At 35.5% G+C, this 24,523-nt stretch overlaps 1 protein-coding gene across 3 annotated transcripts in view; it reads right to left on the bottom strand.

Annotated features, from left to right (window-relative positions):
* Nucleotides 1-2,161: 2,161 nt before the first annotated feature.
* Nucleotides 2,162-24,523, bottom strand: part of LOC145684114 (rhodanese domain-containing protein CG4456-like) — a 50,623-nt gene continuing 28,261 nt past the window's right edge. Inside the window, exons 1-4 of one of the 3 annotated variants that reach the window (XM_081756035.1) lie at nucleotides 17,249-17,398; nucleotides 12,108-12,278; nucleotides 9,251-9,410; nucleotides 2,162-6,953 (exon numbers count right to left, since the gene is read on the bottom strand). In XM_081756035.1, the coding sequence (XP_081612161.1) occupies nucleotides 6,890-6,953; nucleotides 9,251-9,410; nucleotides 12,108-12,278; nucleotides 17,249-17,327 (474 nt within the window). In that variant the 5' untranslated portion in view covers nucleotides 17,328-17,398 and the 3' untranslated portion in view covers nucleotides 2,162-6,889. Of the gene's footprint in view, nucleotides 6,954-9,250; nucleotides 9,411-12,107; nucleotides 12,279-17,248; nucleotides 17,399-24,523 lie in introns of those variants that run through there. The other 2 variants (XM_081756034.1, XM_081756033.1) reach the window with 2 other exon arrangements.

Here is a 24,523-nt window from a genome sequence, read left to right as displayed (position 1 = left end):
TGGCTCTTCTCAAAAATTAAAACCGTGGTTAAACGAAAATATTTTGACACCATTCCTGACATTGAGAGAGTCACGACAGAGTAACTGAACGTCCTTCCAAAAGAAGTCTTCCAGAAATGCTTCCAGTCATGGATTCAACGTTGGAATAAGTGCTTTGCTAGCCAAAGACACTACTTAGAATGAGATTAAATGAAATTCCATGTAAGCTTATTGCTTTGTTTCTAGTAAAATTATTCACTTGATAAAAAGTTTTTATCATATTACTTTCATTGAAATGTGTACCCGAAGGGGATAGCTGTCCACAAGTTACAATAAAAATATAGTATTTCACGCGTCTCTCAAGTTAGGCAGCTGAAACTCGGCACATAAACTCCTTACGAAAAATAAGTTTACGTCTCCCGGCGTTTGCGAAAATTCCAGGTGTGCTCCGAAGTCGGGATATCGAAGTCTTCGAGGTATTGCAAGATATCTGGACAAGAGTTTTGTTTTTTAAAATATACTTATTTTCTGCTATTTGGCTACTTTTGAATGGAGGTCATATTAAATACAATACAGGACATGATTGCTACGCATTCGGGACTGGCAGAGACGGTCCACAGGCGATATGAAGAAACGCTCCACACTTTCTTTACTTCGGTACCCATAGATGATATAGTCATTACTCTTCGCTGCCTTTATCTCTCCATCAGGTTCCCTAGGTACACATTTTAGACAACATCTTCCGTCCACCGAAGATCGAACCTGGACATTCACGTTGGTATGTAGACAACTTACTAATTACACCACTGTTTGCCCAATAAACAAAGAATTTTTACACCTCTCGTTTAGGCAAAGAAGATAGCAAATAAGGGGACTATTTTTTTTCAACCTAATAAATCACTCGGTAACACTGTTCACTGGGCGTCGTTCATTTTGATCACTGTTGAAGCTTTACTGTTCAGTCGCTATGGAGTAACAGGCGAGGAAACATTTCAAGTGTAATCGAAACGCCCACCTGGGTGTAAAAAACGTATTGTAAATCGCTTTCTCCAGGCAGAAGGGGCATAATACAGCTGCATTTCGTCGTCGAATGAGCAGTTTACGGCGAGAGCTTTGTGCGAGTGTAGCTATTTGTAACTATTTGTGCGAATGCTGTAGAAAGTTTACAAAAATAATGCAAAGACGTACACATGGACAGAAATCTATGGCGACAGACTACCTTGTTGAACGCGTGAATTACGTAAGTCGTAAAGGTTCAAATTCAGGATCAGCTTACTGCAACATTCTGATCGTAGCGAATAGCTACAGGAAAATGTGCAGAATGCATTAAAGAACTGCTCACAACAATTCAAGTTCAGTGATTAGGTAGAAACCTCCTTTGGTGGGTCATTGGAAAGCTTGTACAGTCCGCAGCAAAAGACCTGCAACATGAGCACGTAAGTTTATTGTGAAACTACACCTAACAGTCCAGGGAATCAACATAACGCGTAAGTAGCACGAATCACGTCAGGAGAAACCTCGGCGTCCTCCCCTGCACACTTATTTTTGGAGCAAAAGACTTCGTCGTTTCACAATAAACTTATATGCTCATGTTGCAGATTTTACTGTACCAAGGTATGATTAGTGCCATAATGACAGCTTATATAGAAAAGTGGCAGAGGATTGTACCTAAGGTTGGTATACAATAAAGTGTCTACATTCGTTTTTTTTTCATGTTTTACCGAAGGTTGAAAAGCCGCCTTCGTATATACAGTATACAGAGTGGCCCAAAAGTAGGTATACAGTACAGCTCATTGCATTTTATATAATTCCTTATTATTATCCATCAGGTAGACTTAGTTTCTTTATTATTTGTTCTTAATGTGTTTTTAGTTGTATCTTAATCTTGCTTGAGCCGAAGCAAATAAACCCATAAACTAGAATTTTACACTTAGTTAATGCAGGGGTGTATACTTACTTTCGGGCCTATATAAATACAGCTGTAACTACTTTCTGATTTTCTGTATGCTTTAACATAATGCTATTTAATTTCGATTTTAACAAAACTGAAGATGGTTTCGATCTAGAGCACCATATCATCATACACTACTTCACTTCATGATTATATATATATATATATATATATATATATATATATATACACGACTGAATAATAGAACACTGAGAAAAATATAAAACATCATTTCTTCTTCATATAGTGTTTTTATTGCATTTTGTAACAGTAACAAAATAATAATTCATTATTAAGACAATTATTAACATTTTTAAAGTTCCAAAATATTAAAACCAGTTACCAAATTGTTTATGTACCAAGTCTACAATTTAAGACAACTGTTGATATTTATTAAAGCTTCAAAATACAAAACCAGTTACTTATCTCCCTAACTAGTAATATTCTTTAAAGCTCTGCAGTATAAAAAACCAGTTATCAAAATATTTCCTATTTAACTCAATATATTTGTCACCTTCTATGACTTACTTTGTTTCGTATGAGCTTGCCAATCTGTGAAACCACCTTTATAATGCGAAGCTCTGCAAGAGAAGACACATTCACAGAACTTAATTTGAATACCACAAACACTACGAAGATATGTTCTGAATATTGGAGTTCACTGGGAAATCATATATATTCAGTTGAATTAACAACAGTCTAGTGTGTGTTTTACTAACCAATGTACAAAATAGACATAGTGTTATGATAATCGTTTAATTGAATAGGAGTCTACATAAATTCAGACTCAATGAACCTCAAGTAATTTGTAAAGTGTCTTCTGATTGGTCATTTTCCGTTTCTTTAAAGGCCTCAGTATAGATATGGAAAAAGCAATTAAAAGATTCTATGTAAGCATTTTAAAACTCCACAATGATATATGAGATATATTATTCTGAAGAAAGCCATATAAAAGAATGATATTTAAAATAATAATAATAATAATAATAATAATAATAATAATAATAATAATAATATGTGTATTTGCAAGTAATAAGCCAAGTAGCTGGCTCGTTGAAGTAGAAAAACAGTCATACAAAAATCTAATATCTGTGATCTAATGAAGTATCATAAGACCTTCGAAAAGACTACACTATTATCATATTTTGAGCAACCAAAGTTAAATATGACTCACAGTCAGTAATAGGAAATACATTACAGAAAATACACATCAAAATTAGAAAAAATCATAGAAAATTCTAGAGATATGAAACAAAAATAAAATAGACAATATAATAAAAGTACACCCACTCCATTAAGTTGAAAGAAACCTTCAAAACTGCTTATTCCTTATGGGAATATGTTTGAAAGTTATCTAATAGAATGAGAGTATTAAAAATATACATATACTTCATCCTATTACGTCAACAACAGATGTTGAACTATGTATTATAATGCTTGTAAATAAGAAACATAAATTCTTACATAAACATATTTGGAAATCAGGGAAAATATTTGTATTAGTTGTATTTTTGAACACTATTATCAGAATTAATCCTATCACGTTTCTACATAAAGAAATAAATACATTGTACAAGGTCATCTAACACAACCTTTACGTGTTTTATCATCGCAATGTTGTATCTGTTCATAGGGTAAACCAATCTTCTGTAGAACTAAGTCCAAGATTTGCCCATTTTCTGATAGCTGACATTATTAAAAATGTGTAAATTCAAGACGTTAAAGCAATCAAAATCTATAACAATTATTTTAGGAATTCCCATAGAGAAAAACAAATTCTTTTTTTTGCATTAGCCAGGGCGCATGAATTTTTAAAATTGGAAATTCATGAGATACTTTGTTTGTCAATTACCACGGATATGCTAGTTGTATCGCCAATGTGACATAATTAAAATTTTTACCTTCACTACCTATTTATCTATTTATCTTCGTGCTACAAAAATCTGTTTAGTGACTTGTCTGCGATGAGGGGAATAAAACTCACCTATTTCATTTTATTTATATAGATTAATTTGTACAGATGTAGATTAATTCATTCTTAGGATAAATTACATAGAAGAGTGCTAGGATAAATTCCCTATTACGAACACCAAAACAAAAACTGTTAGTCAAAATTATCATACTGTTGCATTTTCAGAACATTACAATATCGTGCAATATTCAGTATTTCGCGGTGAATTATTTATATAATTTTATTTTACTTATTATTCAAAGTAAGATTTCAATATTCATCAATGGAATTCAATTTATGTTTTCTGAAATCTTTTCCACTTATTTCACCATTTTTATTTAGAATAATATCTTTCCAGACTATGTTTATAACTTTTAGTATAAAAATACATTGTCCACCAACTTTTGTTACTCTGATATGATTAATACTCAACCTGGGCGACGAATTCTATTTATTTGTTTATTCTCTATTAGCACCACAATTTTTTTCTCACCTTACATTTCTAGTTTAATCATAAATAATGATATAGAGTATGTAGCGTATTTACCTGCTACTTAGGAATTGCATGATAGATCAATAAAAACTTATTTTAGTACCAATTCCGAAGTCACTGAAGATCATTAGTGAACAAGACCACCAACTGCATTATTTATACTTCTCCATTTTTAAGTTGAAAACCTTTATTATTATATTTCGAGAGTCGATTTCAATACACTCGACGTCTCCAGTACTATACATCCGCATTTGAGTATATTTCATTATTACTGTGTGGATTAATAAATTTTACTTCGGCTTATTCTGAGCTAAACCTATCATAAACCTGGCTAAGCAGATTTCCATTATGGACCTTATACTGTACCGTACAACTGAACTCTACAAAAGGAATGAGGTACCAGAGGCTCTCGTAGCACGGGATAACATACCCTCGAGCATCAATTTAAAGAAGAGATTTACTAGCGACAAGTTTTCCACATTCTTGGCGACGCAGTGTCATTTCAGCTCATATTATGAGTGGACAGCATTTATAAAACAAAACAAAATAAATCTGAATTGTAATAATATACAAATCACTACATAGAATTACAATTTAAAAATATGCGTTCTGCTCAGTCCAAACCCGTAAGAACTCCTATACTGAAGTTGCAAAACCATTTGCCCCCTTCCACTTGCTTGTGCATTTAAAAAAAAAAAAATCAATGAGTATCTCTGTATAAATTATTGATAATAATGGGAGTTTATATCGGAAGATATTTAGAAAGAATAATACATAATTTAAATTTGCCATATTAATAGAAGATCCATATGGAAATTGACACCCTACCAGTGTCAGAAAAATCATAATAGTGGAATTCTGTTTAAAATAGAAAATATGCACCGCGTGACAAGTAAATGTTCGTGCTTCCTATAAAAACTGCGCGATCAGCTTTCGAGTTCAACCCATTTTGGTGATACTGTAATAATGATAATAATAATAATAATAATAATAATAATAATAATAATAATAATAATAATAATTCGAAGCAGTGAAAAATTGAAATAACAATAATTTAAGTGTTGTTATTGTAATGTCATTACAATCGAAACACAATTTTAGATAAGCTTTAATTTTTCATGCTAAAGAATTATGAACTGTTTTAAACTGTCACTAATCATAAAATTGATTTTTTTTAAGAAAAAAGACAAATAATTGTTCCTGAATAAATAAAACAAACAAAAACATTTAAGAAAATTATTTGAATACATGTTGAATTCCATCATATTTAAAGACTCTTTCCAAGGAAGAAAGTTCGTGATAATGAATGCCTATCTCAGTTAGCATTCGTTTCTTTTTTAAAAATAGAATAAGTGTGGTCAGATCACTCTCCAGTGGCAAATATTTGAATCTAGGCAAAACACTGTACTATTCCTCAGTTATAGGTTCCCTGCAATTCGTATTTTTCATACTATTACAACTGACAGGGCATGTATTATTATTATTTTTTTTTAAATATAACTAATTGTTTCATAAACATGTCTAGAAAGTAAGTTCTGTTTTCCATTTACGTCGCAGCTACGCTACAGTATGCACGCGCTGCGAATGCCCATGGTAAGACAGTTTCGTGTTATAGAAAAACAGAAAAGCAGACGCTTCGTGGTAAGTTCCAACAATGTTAGAGAATATCAAAACAGCCTCTGCGTATGAAGTGGTTAATCAATTTCTGTGAAATCACAAATGTTAACACTTATTGCGAAATTTTGTGGGAATTGTGTCACGTAATACAAAATAAGCGATGTGGTAGTATATGGCGTGATACGTTGTTTTCATTCACGAAATCTTGTTCTCGTACAGTGGCTGCTAAACAACGATTTCTCAAAAAACTTTGGTTGCAATCATTTCCTCATTCTTCGAATAGTTCAACAGTTTGTCCCGTCTTATTTTCATCTCTGTTTGCACTTCAAAGCTTTCTTTGTTAGCGAGAATTTCGACGATGACGATGCAGCCAAACAAATTTGTTATCACTTAGTTGTCATCGGTTCTTCGATATGGGTATATGAAAGATGATGCGTCGTGATGACTGTCGCAATAGGAAATGCAAGTACGTTGAAACATAATCAAAGGCGTGTACTTCATTGTACAATAACACATTACGTTTTCTATTTTCTTAATTGGTCAAGGGAACTTACTTTCTAAATTACTATTCTGCACCTAATATTAAGCATTCGATATTACATTATTATAATTAACACTGCAAGTATCAGATTCTCAAAATACATGCCATCTTGCTCCTGCAAATAGTTGGACATCCTAGGATATAGGTGGATCACACATGCATACTGTATAAGGTATATTTATAGTGCCCATATAGCGTTAACTCCTTTAACATTAAAGAAGTACTAAAACAACAGACGTGTAAATAGTTGAATGGGTTTACATATGTGAATCTACAAATAATATCCACACCTAGAATATTAAAATCCAGATCTACTAATAGTCTACCCCGAACTAACTGAAGTCAATATGAACATCCCTAACTTTGCTGAGGCTGAGTATGTGCTTCCCAGTCCGTAAATCCACCTTGATAATGGGCGGAACTGTAAAATAAATAAATAATAAACTTATAGGTCCAAAAAAATATTTGCAGCCAAACCCTCAAATTGTATCTATTATAAAAAGATTTATTTAAAAATAAACCTTAAAAATTCATTTCGATTAAGTGTACAATGAACACATTATCAAGAGAATAAGAATAACCCTCCACTACGTAAGCAATATCTTATAAAATTAAGATAGGGTTGCCAGATTTTACAGAAAGAAAAAGGAAGATATGTGGTACTTAAAATTTACATATAACAAACACATATGTACATAATAAAGTAGAATAATTTTAATTGAAAACAGGAGGAGTTTCACTAAAAATAATTACAACACATAAAACACAAAAGATACATTAAAATTCCTGGTGGGAGCTTATGTGGTTCGGATACTACGTTAAGCTGTAGGACCTTGTCTCATATATCTTCTGTACTGAAACCTTAAACTCAAATCCAATCAATTAAGTATATTACACAAATCTTCGCTGCCTTTTAAATATACTTTAATACGTGGGGTCGTTTAACATATGAGTTTCCCTAAACTGAAAAATATTTAAAGATACATTCGTAAACGATACATGTACGTGTAGGTGGATCCTTCCATACCTCTCCACATAATCTCCATTGAGATTCAGGCATTTGTCTCACAGTCGCACCAATTTGTCCAAACCCTTTAAAAAAATAAAATAAAAAATAAGGGTTCTGGCTATTTAGAACTCGCTTCACATTCCTTTTCACTATTTCATCACCAATTGACAGGAGACCAGGTCGCTTATGACGAACCTGAATCTTCTTCAGGGAAACATAATTCGACATAAACGACCTGGTCTCTTTTTCTTGACGAAAACACCTGCTCCAAATCAACACGCAAGCAAGACACAAAATGGAAGAATTGGGGTAGGAATGGCTGCTCCACTCTCCATCATACAGCCTCAATTTAACGTCGAGTTACTTTCATCTTTTTCCAGTGTTAAAGTCTGAATTGCAAGGTGAACGTTTCGAAACAGATGAAGAAATGAAGCAGAATGTCAGGAGAGTGCTAGATAGACAGACCCCTGATTTTCTTTTTAAAGAGTTTGGACAAATTGGTGTAACGGTGAGACAAATGGCTGAATCTCAATTGGGATTATATGGAGAGGTGAAGAAGGACAAACCTACATGTGTATGTATAGCTTACATGTTTCTTAAAAAATAAATATTTTACAGCTTTAGGGAAGAATCTGTCCAGGATATAACAAATTCACAAGTATTTGTAGTGCTTAGTTTATTAGTTCTCAGGAGCTTTTGTTACTCATATCAGGATATCGCTATTGATCGAAACTGCGAAATAACCCTCTTCCCACTGGTCTAGCGGCTAGCGTGTGCTCGTTTTTAGTGCAGTGGTCCCGGGTTCAATTCCCGGTGGGAGAGCACAATAACCTTAATCTCACAATTGTTCACTTTCGTTAATCATCCGTCTCCCTATAGCATGAAGAGCATAATCGTAGATCGTTAACATAAAAATTCATTTCACTTCATTCCATTTGCGGTATGATCGAGATAGTGTTGACAGACGAAAGCTAAAATGCTAACTAATAATAATAATAATAATAATAATAATAATAATAATAATAATAATAATAATAATAATAATAATAATAATAATAATAATAAACTATTATTAAACATAAGGTTCGGGTGGCGGTTGCAATTTATATATGAATATGAAGTTACATCGTCGGGTTGCGTTGTTATTACTCTGTGAGAGACCAGTTCCTCTAATTATTTTTTTCACACTAACTTATAAAAGACAGTTTAAAAGTGTCCATGACTATATTTTTTATTTATTAAAACTCTCGAAGAAATCGTTTTAAGGGAAAATAAAAACGTAAAACCTGAAACATGACAGAAAAAACGTGAAACTTACGGAGCAAAAGTTAAAATCTGGCAGATCCAAACTAAGGAGATAATTTAAATACACGGCTATTATTTGTGAAAACTGTTACATCACAAAAGACAAGTGTAGGTAAATAACCAACCAAATATTGCTACATGCCTCTACAGGGTCTAGCCCACATTTAGAAAAGAGAAACCCACTGCAAGGCAAAGAACGACCTCTTCACGTGTGGGGACTATTAACTCCTTTGCTGCTCTGGTAAAATATTTTCATTCTAATTATTGTCTACTGACTTGATTGGAGCAAGTAGCGAAAAACGGAAGTTTAAAAATATTACCCCGAATAAGGTTCCTTTGCAGCCCAATTGTCTATTACTAATTGTCTAAAAAGAACTCTATTACAATGTCTAAAAAATTCTTACTTGGAGTATCCCAATTGCCACGCCAGTTTCATAGCCTTTTCACTACGATTACCCGATTTGCATGAAAACGTAATTCGTATGTCTTTGCCTGGTTTAGGAACGTGATATTTCTCTTGAAATTTGTCATCTGGCATCTTCAACGCCTCTTCTAATTCTCCCACTAGAAAAAAGAAAAAAAAAAACTTTTAAATTCCTAACAACCAAAATGCAGATGTCAATACATTTAAATACTTAGGAGTAGTAGCAACAAAGCAAGTTGGATACCATGAAAACTAGATTAAGAATGAAGCTTTTAGGGCTACTTCTGCAAACAAAATATTTTACTGCTGTCACTGGCACAAAAAATACAGAAAAAAATAATGCATGCGAGAATTCATTCATATATATATACAGGGGTGCCCATCCCCCCCAAAGCTGATGGCGCACTCCCCCCCAAACTAATAATCTCTTCCCTCCTCAAAACTCAAGTCCTCTAAAAATAATTGCCCAGTGTAGCAGTAGTTTTTATAATACTAGTAATTGTTGTTTTTATTTCCTGTAGTAGTATTATAGAATGCTTGTAGTAGTAGTAGGGGCAGTAGTAATTATAAAAATGGCATTACTTTTATTAGTAGTCTTGGTAGTGTACAATACTAAATATGTTCTATAAGGATATTGAAGGGTATAAAAACTTCTATACACTGTGTATGGCACAGGTATTCTTTTTTTACAATTAGTAGTATTATTTTTTTTCTTTACAATGTATTGATATAATTCCCTTGTACATGAAAAGTAAGACGCAAGTTACAAGTTATTGAGTTTGATACCAAAAGAAAATGTTATCCTCGAAATTAGCCTACAAAAGGAAGTGATATCCAACAAAAAACATTCCTGTAAAAGAGCCAAGTACGAGTGGCCTTAAAAAGAATTGAAATCACAAAATAGGCGCCGAGCTCTGGTGGACAACAGTTACAAACACTCACTGGCTCACTTCAAATTTAGATTTGAAACTTGGCTGTTGTCTGTATGGTTACCACTAGCTCACAATTATGTATAACTACTTTATAATTTTCAACAGACAACATAGGCAAGTTTCAAATCTAAATTTGAAAGTGATTCCTTGAGTGTTTGTAACTGTTGTTCACCAGAACTTGGCGCCATCCTTTCATATAGCAACTTGCGCGGTACTTCATTCATAGAGTTTCTAAGCAGAGGGTAGGGATATTCATTCTCGAGATTTTTTTAAAAAAAATCGCATCGTGTTCCAATGTTATTCTGACGACAGCAAAATTACTTATTCGACATTAGAGTAAAATTCTTCCCCAATTTTTTTATTCCCCCCAATTTTTTTCTCGATGGCACAACTTGCGCCATTCATCCCTCCTGTGGGCGGCCCTTCTCTCTTAAAACGAACCAACCTTTCCTTTCATACGGCTACTTGCGCGGTACTTCATTCATCGAGTATCGAAGCAGGGGGTACGGGGGTTCACCCCGGAAAATTTTTGAAAATTAGCTTCTCAAAATCGTGTTTTAATGCTATTCCGACAGTAAAATTGCTAGTTTGAAAGCAGAGTAAAATCCCCCCCAAAATTTTTCTCAATGGCGCAGCTTTTCTCAATGGTCCATTTAGATTGCTTCCTTTTCATTTTTTTTCTTTTTGCAGAACACTAGTGCAGTTGCAGAAAGTAAAAGCACACGTTTCCTCGTCCCTCACATTTCTCAAACTAAATTATTCAATTAATTCTTCCAGTAAGTTGGACAGCAAGTTGGTACGTGTGTGGGCACAAAATTTTTTCAACATGCATGATGAAACAAATCTTTGATGCACGTTGGTCATGCAAGTGTGTAGGTCTATAGCCGCCTATAAAGATCATGGCTGGTAGAAAGTAGAATATCACACCATTTCGTATGCGAGAGAATATAGGCGGAGATATGCATCGTATTTGTATCTCCTAAACGGACCATAGATGTTGAATTATATACAGGTCCGGCGATTAGGCAAGTCAAGGGAGGTATACAACTTCATTCCGATGTTTCTGAAAGCACACCACAATGGTTCCAGCTGTATGAATAGGCGCATTACGATCCTGGTATATGGCGCGATTGCCCTAAACACCACCTGAACAACATTTGAGGCTCTACAGAAAAAAATCAGTAATATTTTTTCGTATCTTCCACGGTTTTTGCATAAACATCGAAAACTATTAAAAACGCTCAAATCAGGAACTTTTTTTTTTTAATGACGGCTGTTTTCCGCCAAAGACATCAATGGAGCTTCCAATATTGTTTCTTAGCCTAATCTGAAAATGTATACACAAAAATCAGATTGTTCGAAATTAGTTCCGCTGATCCCTTATTTTTAATCCTGATTTGCCTGGCCTAAGTAGATATACAGTTAGCATGAGAAATTAGTTAGTACAACGTACTTATAAGAATGTAAGACTAGTTATATGGGTTAAAATGACATCAGAACCTGTACTTTCGGTTTGAATTGGCGGCTAACTGTTTCCACTGGAGTTGGAACAGAGACGTGCATTGAAACCAGAGATGTTAGCCACTTAATCATAAAAGAACACTACAGGATTCTATGAATATAATAAAATTTTAAGCGAATTTCTTACAACTATACCCAGTGGCGTACGCAAAGGGCTTTCGGGATTTATCCTCTCTTACTCAAGGTATAAAGAAATAAACATTTTCTACGTATATATACTGTATGTCACATTTGTCCTGAAAGGATGTGATATTGAGGACTTGAAACCCGACCTTGGTGAAATTTTGCGTACACCACTGATCACTTGCTGTGCGAATGCGATGTTTTCTGCCATGGTACGAGAAAAGAAGCGCCATACGGTTTCAGAAGTCTATCTTTACTTACAAGGAATATGCATGGCTCCCGGAAGAACTCCTGTTGCTTTAATCTCATCATGATTTCTAACATCAATAAGCACAATGGCTCCCTTCTCTTTCAACGACACCACATCCTCGTAATTCAAATTGTAGTTTTGTGTTGACATAGGCCTCGACGTTGAAGTCAGCATCGTCCAACCTGAAAGGAAAAGAAAGTTATGGATTTAAATTATAGTCGTAACAGAAACATTTAAACTTTATTTACAACTCGCTGAATATACCCATTTTTCGTATGAGGGCTGTATTTGGAAGTCAACGCCTGTGGGAGTATCACCATTCATTTCAGCGACCGCGAAAACTATGGGTTCGACACTAATATCGGTCATTTTTTGCTACTTTTACATGTTCCTGTGACCCCCTGGTTCGAATTTTGACGAAAACGCTTCGCCTTTGGCTGGAATCTAGATCAAGGTATCCGTGACCAAAATTTGATATCTCTCGGTCAACTTGTCTGGTTCCTAGGCCGGATCCGGTAAACGCCCCCCTCGAGACCAACCTGCTTCGAAATAATAAAAAAAAAAACGCTTCGTCTTGATCTGGGGCCTGGACTAAGGTAACCGTGACCAAATTTTGGGAACTCTCGGTCTACTCGTCGTGTTCCTAGGCCGCACACAGACAGACAAACACACAAACTCTTTATTTTGTTTATATTAGATACAATTATGAAGTCTAAGAAAAGCAATCTATTCCATATTTAGTCCTATTCAAAAAATCCTAGCCATTAGTTTAGAAAGTCTTGTACTTCTGCTTGTCTTTGTCGATTTAAGACTTCTGCCACGCCATCACTTCATAACTTGGCGCAACGTACGAAATATGAGACGAGGCAAAAACTTTACGATGCTTGTCCTCTGCTATATTAGTGCATTGCTCTCTCCCAGTTTGTATATGTATACTTTAAATGTGCATTATCACCTTGCAAAAAATGGACCCGAAGTTCATTTACCAAAGTCTGCTTTCTCCTTGTTAGTTACAATTCTTATCTAGGCATTTTTTTTCTCAATAGAGCCGCCCGAAAAAAATGAAATTTTCCACTTCTTGTAACTTAGTTCTCATTTATTACAAACACGACATATCATAAGTATGGTATCCAGCACTATGGTGCTTTGAATGTGCTTTGTCCCGAAACAATTCAGCATTACTAACGACAAGGAGCCCTACGAAATTAAACATTTCATCCCTTGTAGATTTATAATATATAAATAATTATATGAGTGGTTCCTTCTGTATATAAAATGCAAACTGCCAATTTTATGTATACCATTACCAAGCAATTCCTTTGGAACAAATAAGTACAAAAATTCTGGCATTTTGTAATATCAGATTTAATCCGTCGTTTTCTTTGCCTCAAATAGACTCAATAATAAGTTAGGTCTACATAATCGTTCGCTTATACAGCGGCGCAAATCTGTCTTCAACATTGGGGGGGGGGGGGGCATTTTTTGCGATGTTGAAAATATTTATGAAGTTGAAAAACAATGTTGTGGAGGATGAGAGGAAGAAAGTTGTCTTCAACGTTGGGAGGCGGGCAGATTTGAGGCTTATTCTGGCGAACATCAATTTCATCTCACGTTCCTTTGTGGCAATAGTACAAAAAATCATCAAATTTCTCCCCCAAAACACATTTCAAATCAAATTATTGGGGGGACAGTTCCCATCAGTTCCAAGATTGGAGGGGACATGTCCCCTTCATCTCCCCGGGATTTGCGCTTATATAATCTATCTGTAAGGCATTAAAGAGTAGTCGATCAGTCAGTGTTATTTTACTCAGGACAATAAAATGTTAATTCCGCAGATATTAATCTAACTCCCCCATAAAAAATTAAAGAGGAGAGTTTCTCATGAGTAAGACATTTTCCGTATGTTTTTGGGGCGCCTGATGCAGCGTTTAGGTTTGAAAACGTATCGGCCAAGATTACTTCATTGATTATTAGAGGATGGTCTACAGCATACCGCCGATTACAATTCTGCGAGGTAACGCTGAATACAGAAAGACAAGGTGATGGCATCATTCGAAAAGTGTGTTGGTAAAACAAAGCTAATTGCAAACTTTCTGGCGCTATTAAAAATCACAACTGTATCTATTACGCAAAAGAAAACCCCATGTAACACTTCAACAACAACTGAATCAACCTGAGGTTACAATTTAGGTGAGTCCTTCATGTAAATGAGTCATTGGGGACATCTTTTTTTTTTAAATAGAACTGCTACTCAAGATCTTAACATACTACTGGAAACTGTCATTTCATAACTGCGGCGACAACATGATAATGTTGACTTACATTTACAGCATGATGAAGCTCCTCCCTACTATGTTGTAACAGTGCGCAAGTTTCTTGACAACAAATTAACCAAACTGATAGGTCGACGAGAATTAGTTGAATGGCCACTACGATCACCAGACCTCACCCCAGTGGACTTTTGCTGGAGTGTCGTCAAAGATGTATTTTCGAGGAAAGCACGCATTATTAACGACATGACTAATTTCACCAGTGTGCCAAGGAATCAATAAGAACATCTGAGCTAAAGTGTGCTTGAGTATAGAAACTAGATTGCAGGAATGTTTAAACGCTGAAGGCCGACGCCTTGAGAACTTAAGAGATTGTGCTTAATTATAATTTCTATATCATTTTGATTATAACATAATCAAGAACTCATATAAAACATAACTATTAATAAATAAAACAAGAAGTCTTATAACTATATACCTACTTTTGCACCCCGCTGTGTATGTTTAAAATTTTGCTTACTTTTCCCGTCGAAAAAAAAAAATGAAATTCAGACATTTTATTAAGACTTCCAGTTTTTCATTTATTTTTTACAAAATCAAAGCCTTAAATGACCATTTTTGATATGACACTTTACACGGTAGTAAAAGCACATTAAACGCCTGTTTTATGTTTTCTTCTATACAATATGTGTCTTTAACTCCTAAAACGTATTAATAGCTGAACTTTTAGTTCTCGCATACACCATAAATGATAATTTTGTTCCATGAAACAACGGCGCTGACTTTCCAAAATTTATGTGGGTGCATATCAATGGCGAGACGTTTAAGTCTATATGCTTTCAGGGAAGTCTCAATATTTGATTGATTTATTTTTAGTTAAAATCTTTTATGAACACAGTCATAAAGGGTTGTGCTGGATAAAGTAAAATATACCGGTACTATAAAGATAAGTTCAGACTGCCCTAGCTCAGACGGTAACACAGTTGACTTAAACACAAGAGAAACGGTTCAAACTAAAAATTTGATTATTTGTGTGGGTACCGGAGCCCCGGAGCACCCACGTAGTTGGCGCGCATGCCATGAGATGATTACATTTTTAGAAGTTATTGCTAATGATTTGAACTTTTTGTTTAAACATTTTTGTCGTTAAACATTACTTTAATGACTACGAATAATTCGTTGGAACGAGAAATCAAATGCGTCCACAGAACTGCATTTTTCTTTCCTATCGAATGACCGGTTTTTTTAGCTTTCTAAACTCTTCCATTCTTTTTTAACCTTCATTAATTGTTTTTCCGTGTTACTGTCATTTCTTCATTTAAATTGAAACTTTAAACTAGCTCCACTTTTCGGCTAAAAGAGTAGTGGATTTTATTTAGCCTCTCTACAACCGTCAGGGATTTAAACGAAATCGCAGACTCTCACGTTGGGGGCGCGGTGACTCAGTGGTAAAGCGTTCACCTCCGGTGCTTGGGGTCCCTGGTTCGATCCCAGATCGCGCCGTGGACTTTGCTGTGGACAAACACCGTGCTCGTGGGTTTTCTCGCGGTTCTCCCGTTTCCTCCCACTTTCTTCATTCCACCATTTCATTCATTTCTCATCATCACCGCCTCCTTTAACCTAACCGGCATAATCGTCGGACGTAAAACTCAAAGAGTTCATTTCTCACATTGGGGACCCTGCTGATCCCCCTAATTATCACAGAGTCATGACTGATACATAGATAGAAAGTGTATGGGACACAGATTCCAACGAGGTAACATTTTGCAATTCCGATCCCTATTCGTAGAAGACATTAAAAAGTTCTAAAAATATGAAAAAATAGAATTTTAGGGACCTGGCAGTCACCCTACGCTGACAAATTGATGGTAATGTGTATGTAATACACTTGTGACAATAATATAAAAATGGTAGCCATTGCTGAAACACAAAGCGAGATAAAAATTCAGAATGAAATTTCTATAAAAACGTCCTGTATATCATTTTCAAAGGGCCGTTGTAGACTTTCGCGTTGGTGATCCTGGTGACCGTCCTAATTATCACAGAGTCGTGAGTCATACTATTGGAAAGTTTATAGACCACAGATTCCAATGAGATAACATTCGTGCAATTACCACCATATTCGTAGAAGGAAGAAGACAAATGTAATTTACGTTAAAAAACCGAGGCAAAATCTTTACCTCCCTCCTAACCCCGTATAAGCAACAACTACACATACAAGGTATTACCATGTAGTGGACTACTTCATTGCTTCACAAATAAATTTTTAAGGAGTGTACCCCAAGGGGGCAACGGCTCCTTCAAAAGAACTGATGTAAAAAAAAAAATCAGAAAATTTATCTTCCTAGTTGAATTATGGGCTGAGCTATTGAGGTATAAAGCCTCGATGCAGCAGTTGCGTCAATGAACGTTTAAAGGTTAAAGTGTCTTTCGTTTTTTGAACTCTTGCATCTCTAGATATAAGCTATGTACTCTAAGGAATTGTGCACCATTCGTCTGATAGGATTGAGGAAAATTCGTCAGAATGAACGACCGCGAGAAACGCTAACCGTTCAAAGCCATATACCAATAACAATGAGCGCCAAACGCAGGCGTTGAGTTTAGTTTAACGTCCCGCTCAGCAGCGAGACTATATGAGACGTGGACCTATTGACTAACGTGGAATCCGAACCACATGAGCTCCCGCCGGGAATCGAACCCCAAACGCAGGTAATCAACATCTTCCGATTGCATTCCAACCATACTGCATAGGAGGTTAAATAGCTCATTTATACACGGAAACGTAATTTATATATGAAATCAGAAGCCCAAATTAAAGAAATCACGTTCAACACAATTTTCAACTTATTCTGACATTTTACTTTGTAAAGAATGTTACTTACCAAACAAAATCCACACTTTCGTAACAAGCGTTGCCACACAGTAATCGTTCAAGCCAAACACAACCTTGATTACTAACATGAACCAGGGTCTGCTTTTGTCTTGAGGCAAAATGAAGTTTCAAGTTAGAAGACCACACTAATTATTGGTGCTGCCAATGGACTGTGACGTCATAAATGCTGGTTATTTAACCCTAAACGTGACAGGAATTTGTATTTCCGAGATGATACATACATTCCAGATCTATCCAATAAAAATAAAACTCGTCTAACCAAGTATAAAAGAATTTTAAATTGTTGTCACAATGAGTTTTATTAAAAAAGAATTCAAAGCAGTCATTGAATGAATCAAACAAAACAAACAATAAATAAAACATGTAACGTATCTGTTGAAGCTGAGAAACGACTGATAGATAGAATTCAATCAATGCCACGGGATAAAATATAAATCTAAATTTTATTTTAATACATGTTTCTCACGTAAGTTTCAATAAACGTTTAGTTATGCCTAGGGTTAGGATTTTTAGATACGCACTTTTTACTCATATCCACTTTAAACACTATTCATACTGGAAGTGTCAAGAATTCAATCATTTCAACTTCAACATTGATCACCATACAGCAAAAACGGTAATCGCGGGAAGTTTATTTATATTTATTTATTTAAATAAAGATTAAACGTCCCCAAAATAGGTTCCATCTCTGCTTACGTCGGAAACTGCAAAAACCTACTACTTTTTCTGGTTTCAATACTGATTCACATAGTTTATTGTTGCTCTTTTCAACACTTAGGCTATATGAAATGTGAATTTACAGTTTAAGAAGGAATCAACTACGATGGTCCGCAACAAGCATTTTTGATATCGTAAATCCAACGCCTCAAGGACAAATTCCTTCAATCTACATAAATAAAAATGAAAGTGACTATATCTGTGACTAAATAACTCTTGAACCACTCGACCGATCTCGATCAAATTTTGAACACAGAGGAAGTTCTGGTCTAGGGTGGTTATCATTTCACTTTGACGATGCAAATTAGGAGAGGATAAAGGAGGGCAATATATAAAAATGATCGACAATGACCGATATTAGTGTCGAATTAATAGTTTTCTGAGTCGCTGAGAGGTACAGTAACGCTTTCGATGCCGTTTAAATCCAAATTCAGCCCTGCAACTTAAAGGAGGGAGAGAAATACATAATGATCGAGTTGAGTTGATTTTGAGTTTAACGTCCCTGTCAGCAAAGAGGCTAGAGACGGGATCTGCTTATTAACGTGAAATTCGAACCACATGAATGACCAGCAAGACAAAAACATCGTCTATTAGGGAGTGCTTTAGTAATAGTAAAAAGTGACTGACTTACGGAGCATATTTCTAATTTTTTGGATCAAAAGATCCAATATATTTCAATCAAAAATTTTCTTGTGGGCCTTATATCTGTAGAACTACTTATAGTGTACCCAAACCCAAACTATTATTAACTCAGTATGATGGGTTTATTCCGTAGAAAATACGAAAAATCGATTTAGGGGTCGTTCAAAATTTTTGTGGCTACTGATCCAAAAACCACTTAATGACCAAGATAGCAATCTTTTGATCATTCCTAAAATTCTTTTTCTTATTTTAACCCAGCGAAGTGGGTAACTGATGCTAGTATCCTTATATTCAAAACAGAAATCTACAATTTCCAGTTTCAATGCTGTTCGCCATGAAGCAAAGACGTGATACAGGTAGATACCGAGAAGCGTATACAGATGGTAATCAAAATACTAGAAACACATAAAAAAGAAAAAAAAGGTCTTTTACTCTCACAACAGCTCTGGTGCAATGTGGAATGGAATCAGAGGTCGTAAATGTTAATAAGTGAATTTATTGGTTTATTGGTTTTACACCATTTCGCGTGCAAACCATTACCCTATTTCATGAGAGAAGTCAGACGCGGAAATCTCTTTCACATTAAAGAATTTTAAAATTTTGCTTAAACCAATAAACTTTTTGGTAAGTTGTTCAAAATATTATTTCCCATTACGTTTTCCGTTTTATATTTTGTTCTGCCATATTCAATTATTTTCCTTGCTTTAATGCATATAAATACTCTGTTTCGAGCATGGGCAAATTTAGAGGTTGTCTGCTGGAGGGACGCGGAATTGCCGGGAGTCTGGAGTACTCCTCAACCGAGAAGGGGAGGGGAGTTTTCCCATTTTCCTCAGAAAGGTGGGGGGCGGGGACCAAAGCCTCTTAGTGTTCCCCGTGATTACGGAAAAGCTCTCGAATGGTTTTATCATTCTGTAAATGCAAATGCAATCTTTAAGACACCATACCCTCACTGTATTTCATAACTAGATAGCCAGTATTATAGAGAGCTGGCTTTAATGCGAGGCTGAGAAATTCAGATTTGATTGAAAGGTGTCCCTCCCCAGTCACCAAGAAACGGTCACTCGACGGTCCTGGGCAGAGTTGCTAGTGCGTTGTCAAAAAATTCACCTAATACTCACTTACTTCAAAGAGTTTATGCAAATTATGCAATCCCAATCGAAAGATTTTTTTAAACTTATCATTTGTAAATTTGCATAAGCAGTTACCGTATTTGGGTACATTTTGCATACTACTCACCTTCTATATTTTATAACCACCCGCTTGGCGGAGCGGTCTAGCATTACTCTTCTAGGTTCGCTGTGTATAGTTTGCCCTCTCTTATGCTGTGATGCCATTGTCATATGAATAAAAAGCAACAAAACCGCAACCACAACAGCACTCAACAAATAACCAGCTCACACTAACTCTTCAAAATGGCATTCACATGACAGTTTTCTACCCCTGGCAACGCTGACATATAGAAAGAGGGTAAGGGAGTTTCGCAAGTCAGGCAGAAAAAATGTTGAAATTTCCCCCCTCTACCTCAGCCCCCGCTGGTAAAAAAGCGAGCTCCCTATAATATGACGAGTCCAAATCGTAAGAGAACATCTCTTCAGCTTTTTTTTTTACACTTCAACACTGAATAAGACATACGAATTAATAGACCATGTCGAGCTGAACAAATGGCATGTTTGAGGATACACTCTTATGCGTAATTTTCGAGAAAAACGATCTTCGTGAGGTTTTAAATCATTTCGTTCATTTCAAATCTGATAGAATTCTTAATTTTTATTTTACTGGTATAGATCTATTTATGTATTTAAGTACTGTAACTAGGACTAGCTCTGGAGAGTAATACTCCCGGAAGTAGCAACTAAATACACTATTCTGATTGGCTGGCGTCATCCGTTTCTTGCCAGGTAGCCTACATATAGCAGAAATCAAACGCTTGCTCCTATCGCCCCTGGTGGCCGAGCATGCCAGCGCAGCGCTATGTGCTAGTAACGGAAATCGCTTGTGACGTGGGTTCAAACCCGGCTCAAGAAAAGTTTATTTTACTTTTTTTTTTTAAAAAAAAAATCATGACATCTTTTTCATTAAAAGTAGATGAATACTCAACAAAAGATTTACTTACTTTTGTGCAGATATGTAGTAGTAGTAGTAATAGTAGTAGGAACGGGTTAGAAGTCCCGCAGGGCTCGTTTTGTTCCACCTTGATCCCCCATGATATAAATTTTGCGATCAACTTAAAACAGCTGGCTAGGATAGCGCGCGAAAAAAAAATCCAGGAGCATTACTCTCCCGAGCGAGTCGTCTGTAACTAGATATAAGAAAAATATGCACTATTAAGTACGAAATTGTACCTAGGTATCTATTATTGTTTGATATCTCATACCTGTGACACACAATCTTAATGTTGCGCATACCACTTGTACGAATTTAAACAAAATTCTTCATACTTTACAATAAAATAATAACATTAATGTCGAACATATAAAAATAGTGCTATATTTGACAAAGTAAAATTTCAGACTAAAAGGGAGTAAAATTCCGTTTAGTGTTTGGCAGCACTGCTTGTGAGTCTTTCATGCAGTGACATCATTTCGTACCAGTCGAGGCTGGCTCGGTACCAGTGTACGCATAATTGTGCGTACAGCAAGGTACCAGTATACGCAAAATTGTGCGTACAGCAAAACGAATGTGACTCCTATGTCGATTATCGCTACTAAATCGCCAATTTTGCATTGCGTTGCCGCAAACCGTTAAGAAACGTACCTGCAGCTCTAGTTTGTTGGGATAGGGAAGGAGCAAGTAAGGACAAAAATCTGTGAGAGGAAGCTATATCTTTATACTGAAAATAATTATTTCGTGTTATTTGACCTACCTTACAATATGTCTGGGGGCAAACGATGCTCCCGAAAAGCTTGTTCCCCTCGAGTATCGTCACTGCTTCCATTTCAACCTTCAATATATCCAAAATGAGTGCGATTGATTATCACTAGGGGCAGGAGTTTTTCGCAATTTGAAATTAAACATTTCGCATTTGAAATTAAAAATTTCGTATTTTGTCGCATTTTCAGATATAAAATTTTTCATTTTGTCGCTAAGTAAATTTACAAACTCTAATATAAGCCCAATATAAGTAATAAACAATAATATTGCTTAGGACAATGAAGATATTCTTTATGCAATTACTAACAAATTACTTCAAACTTAAAATATCCTAGCAGAGTATTTTCATGATTGCCATCAGAAAACACTATACATTGTATTAGCTATACAGCAAAAACACATACACATGCAAAAAAGGGATAAACATACATACTATATACATTATAGCTTGGCTCACGAATCTCTGCCGTGGTTGACGGCAAAAAGAATTAGAACCGCGGCAGAGATTCGTGAACTAAGCTCCTAGCACACTATGGTCTTGTATATCTCGTCTACAAATTATTATTCTGATGAAAAGTGCAGCATGTTGCACGTTTCCATATTTTCTTCTTTCATTTGTTGCTTTCTATTATTGATTACCAAACTGTATTTCGAAAAAAAAAAAATCACAGTCAGTATTCGTTATTGAAAGCCATATTGCAGACAGGCACAAGTTACTGAAATTTAAATTTTCCTCTCCTTTAGTTCTTTGTGGAAGTAAAATATCCATCACACTCACATTGCCATCTTGACTCTGCATCACAATTCCGTCAAACTCTTATGAAAATCAGCATACAAAGGTTCATACATTGCAGTTTCCTTTGAAAATCCTGGTATGTAAACAAAAAGCTTGCACAAATACTTTATATCAGGATTTGAGAGGCACTTAAGAAATGAGGGATCAAATAATTTTCCAAGGCTTTCGTACATTTCATTCAATTCCAGCTTTTTATTTCCCTCAAGGTATGCAACTTTAAAAAGGACTTTGCCCCGCATCTTTTAAACGATATCACCATTTTCTTCTTACACTGAAGTGAGGATTTCTGCTTAACACGACGCTGAATGTTCCATATTCCACAACTACCTTTCAACTATAAACTTGAAACGGAAGTCAGTAGTAATAAGCGTTGCTAATTCCAAAAAGAAAGCGTTGCTTGGAAAATTTTACTTTTTATTTCTGTATTTCAATAATTGAAACTGAAGTTTTTTTTTTTTTAAAAAAAAAAATCGCAGTTTGTCGCGTTTTGCGGCATATTTCATTCAAAATATCAGTTATCGAATTTTGTCGCAACTTCAGAACGCGTATTTCCTTACTCAATCTGACATAGTTCGTTGAAAAACTAACTCTCGGCTTTGTCGGAAAACTTTCCCGATTTTGCAACTTGCGAAAAACTCCTGCCCCTAGCCATCACTGCCATATAATGCATCTACCTATTTTGTCCAGCGAAACAGTTAGTAATGTTTCAAAATATATGTTGAAATATACACATAACATTTGTCTTTAAAAGTAGATATAAAATACAATATTACATACCTGCAGTGGCGTATTAACGATTTTGTTTCCGGAGGGGCTTTGCTAACTTTTGGGCGGTGCTTTGCCTGAAAATGTGAAAATTCTGCAAGATATTTCATATAATTTATTATAGTAAATAAGATTTCGGGGAGAGCTTAAGCCCGGAAGGCCCCCCTAAATACGCCACTGCATACCTGATACGATAAACATGAACAGCAAACAATAGCACGTTGCAAATTCTTTTGTTGCAAACATTTTTCTCGATATTTAACAAAACTCATGTAGAAGTTAAGAATTTATACAATTTAATGGAATAATAAATTATCTGAAAGCTAGACAGAGTTGTGAAATGTGTCAAGAAAAGATGAACAGAAAATGTCCATGAAGTGATATATTGTATTCCATTGTGTCATCTCAGCTTTCGAAATCCCAGGGAAAAATAGCTTTCAATTTGTTCCTTTCATATCAGGTTAAAATATAACAGGCATCATTATTATCTATTATCATCAAACACTAATAAATTACAAGTGTGGCGTGAGAAGTAATGACATTTATGGCCTCATGCAGCGTTGAGTTGAATTTAGTTTATCGTCCCTTTGAGCAGCGAGGCTATATGAGACGTGGACCTACTGATTAATGTGGATTCCGAACCGCATGAGCTCCCGCCGGGAATCGAACCCGGGTCTCCCACGCCAAAGGCGAGTACGCTAACCGCTTAGCTACGAGGGAGCTCTTCATGCAGAGTTGTTCTGATGCGTGATTAGTGCGATACTAAAAAGTTCGACTAACAAATGTTTCCTGCAGTAGTCAGGCTTTTAGTATGACGCTAATCGTACGGTCAAAACGACTTTGCATAAGGTGCATAGTATCTAAAGCCCTGTATTCATTTGTTCAACTTAGTCGCACGGCTAATCGACTCCTCGCAGTTGCTAATAAATCGAAGTGATTACGTCGAATCTATTCTTTGGATTCCGTTCAATTATTCAACCAAAATTGGAGACTACCTGTCGACTCGTCCTACTTTGGTCGATTCGAAATAAACCAGCAATTTCAACTCAAAGATGTCCAGGTGGAAAGCTACTGTGACAATACGTTATGTAATAGAAGAATAATTACAAGATGAAATTAAAATAGCAATAGCAGGGGAAAAGAAAAGAAAACGATGTTGGGTACGAGATAGGACTTCGAGAAGGGAATGAAAGAGATATTGAAAGGATCACATATTTAAATGAAAGAAATTTCAATACAGTGCCCAAAACAAACGCAAAATAGCCTAACTCATTAACAAACTTCTATTCCATACTATTACCTGAATCCATCCTTGTATTTTTGTCTTCTGCTGAGCTTTCTATACCACTTTCAAATTATTACATTCTCAAAAATAATGTAATAATGATACAGGGTTCAACTTGAGAACAGCTCAGAAAATGTTTACGAATATCACCTCAGGCCGCGGATCGAGGAGAAGGGCTTTAGATA

The sequence above is a fragment of the Thermobia domestica genome, chromosome 4 (assembly GCF_964235325.1).
Source record: "Thermobia domestica chromosome 4, izTheDome1.hap1.1, whole genome shotgun sequence".
Taxonomy (NCBI): Eukaryota; Metazoa; Arthropoda; class Insecta; order Zygentoma; family Lepismatidae; genus Thermobia; species Thermobia domestica.
The sequence above is the reverse complement of the archived record's forward strand: the minus strand, read 5'-3'. Positions and strand labels throughout refer to the sequence as shown.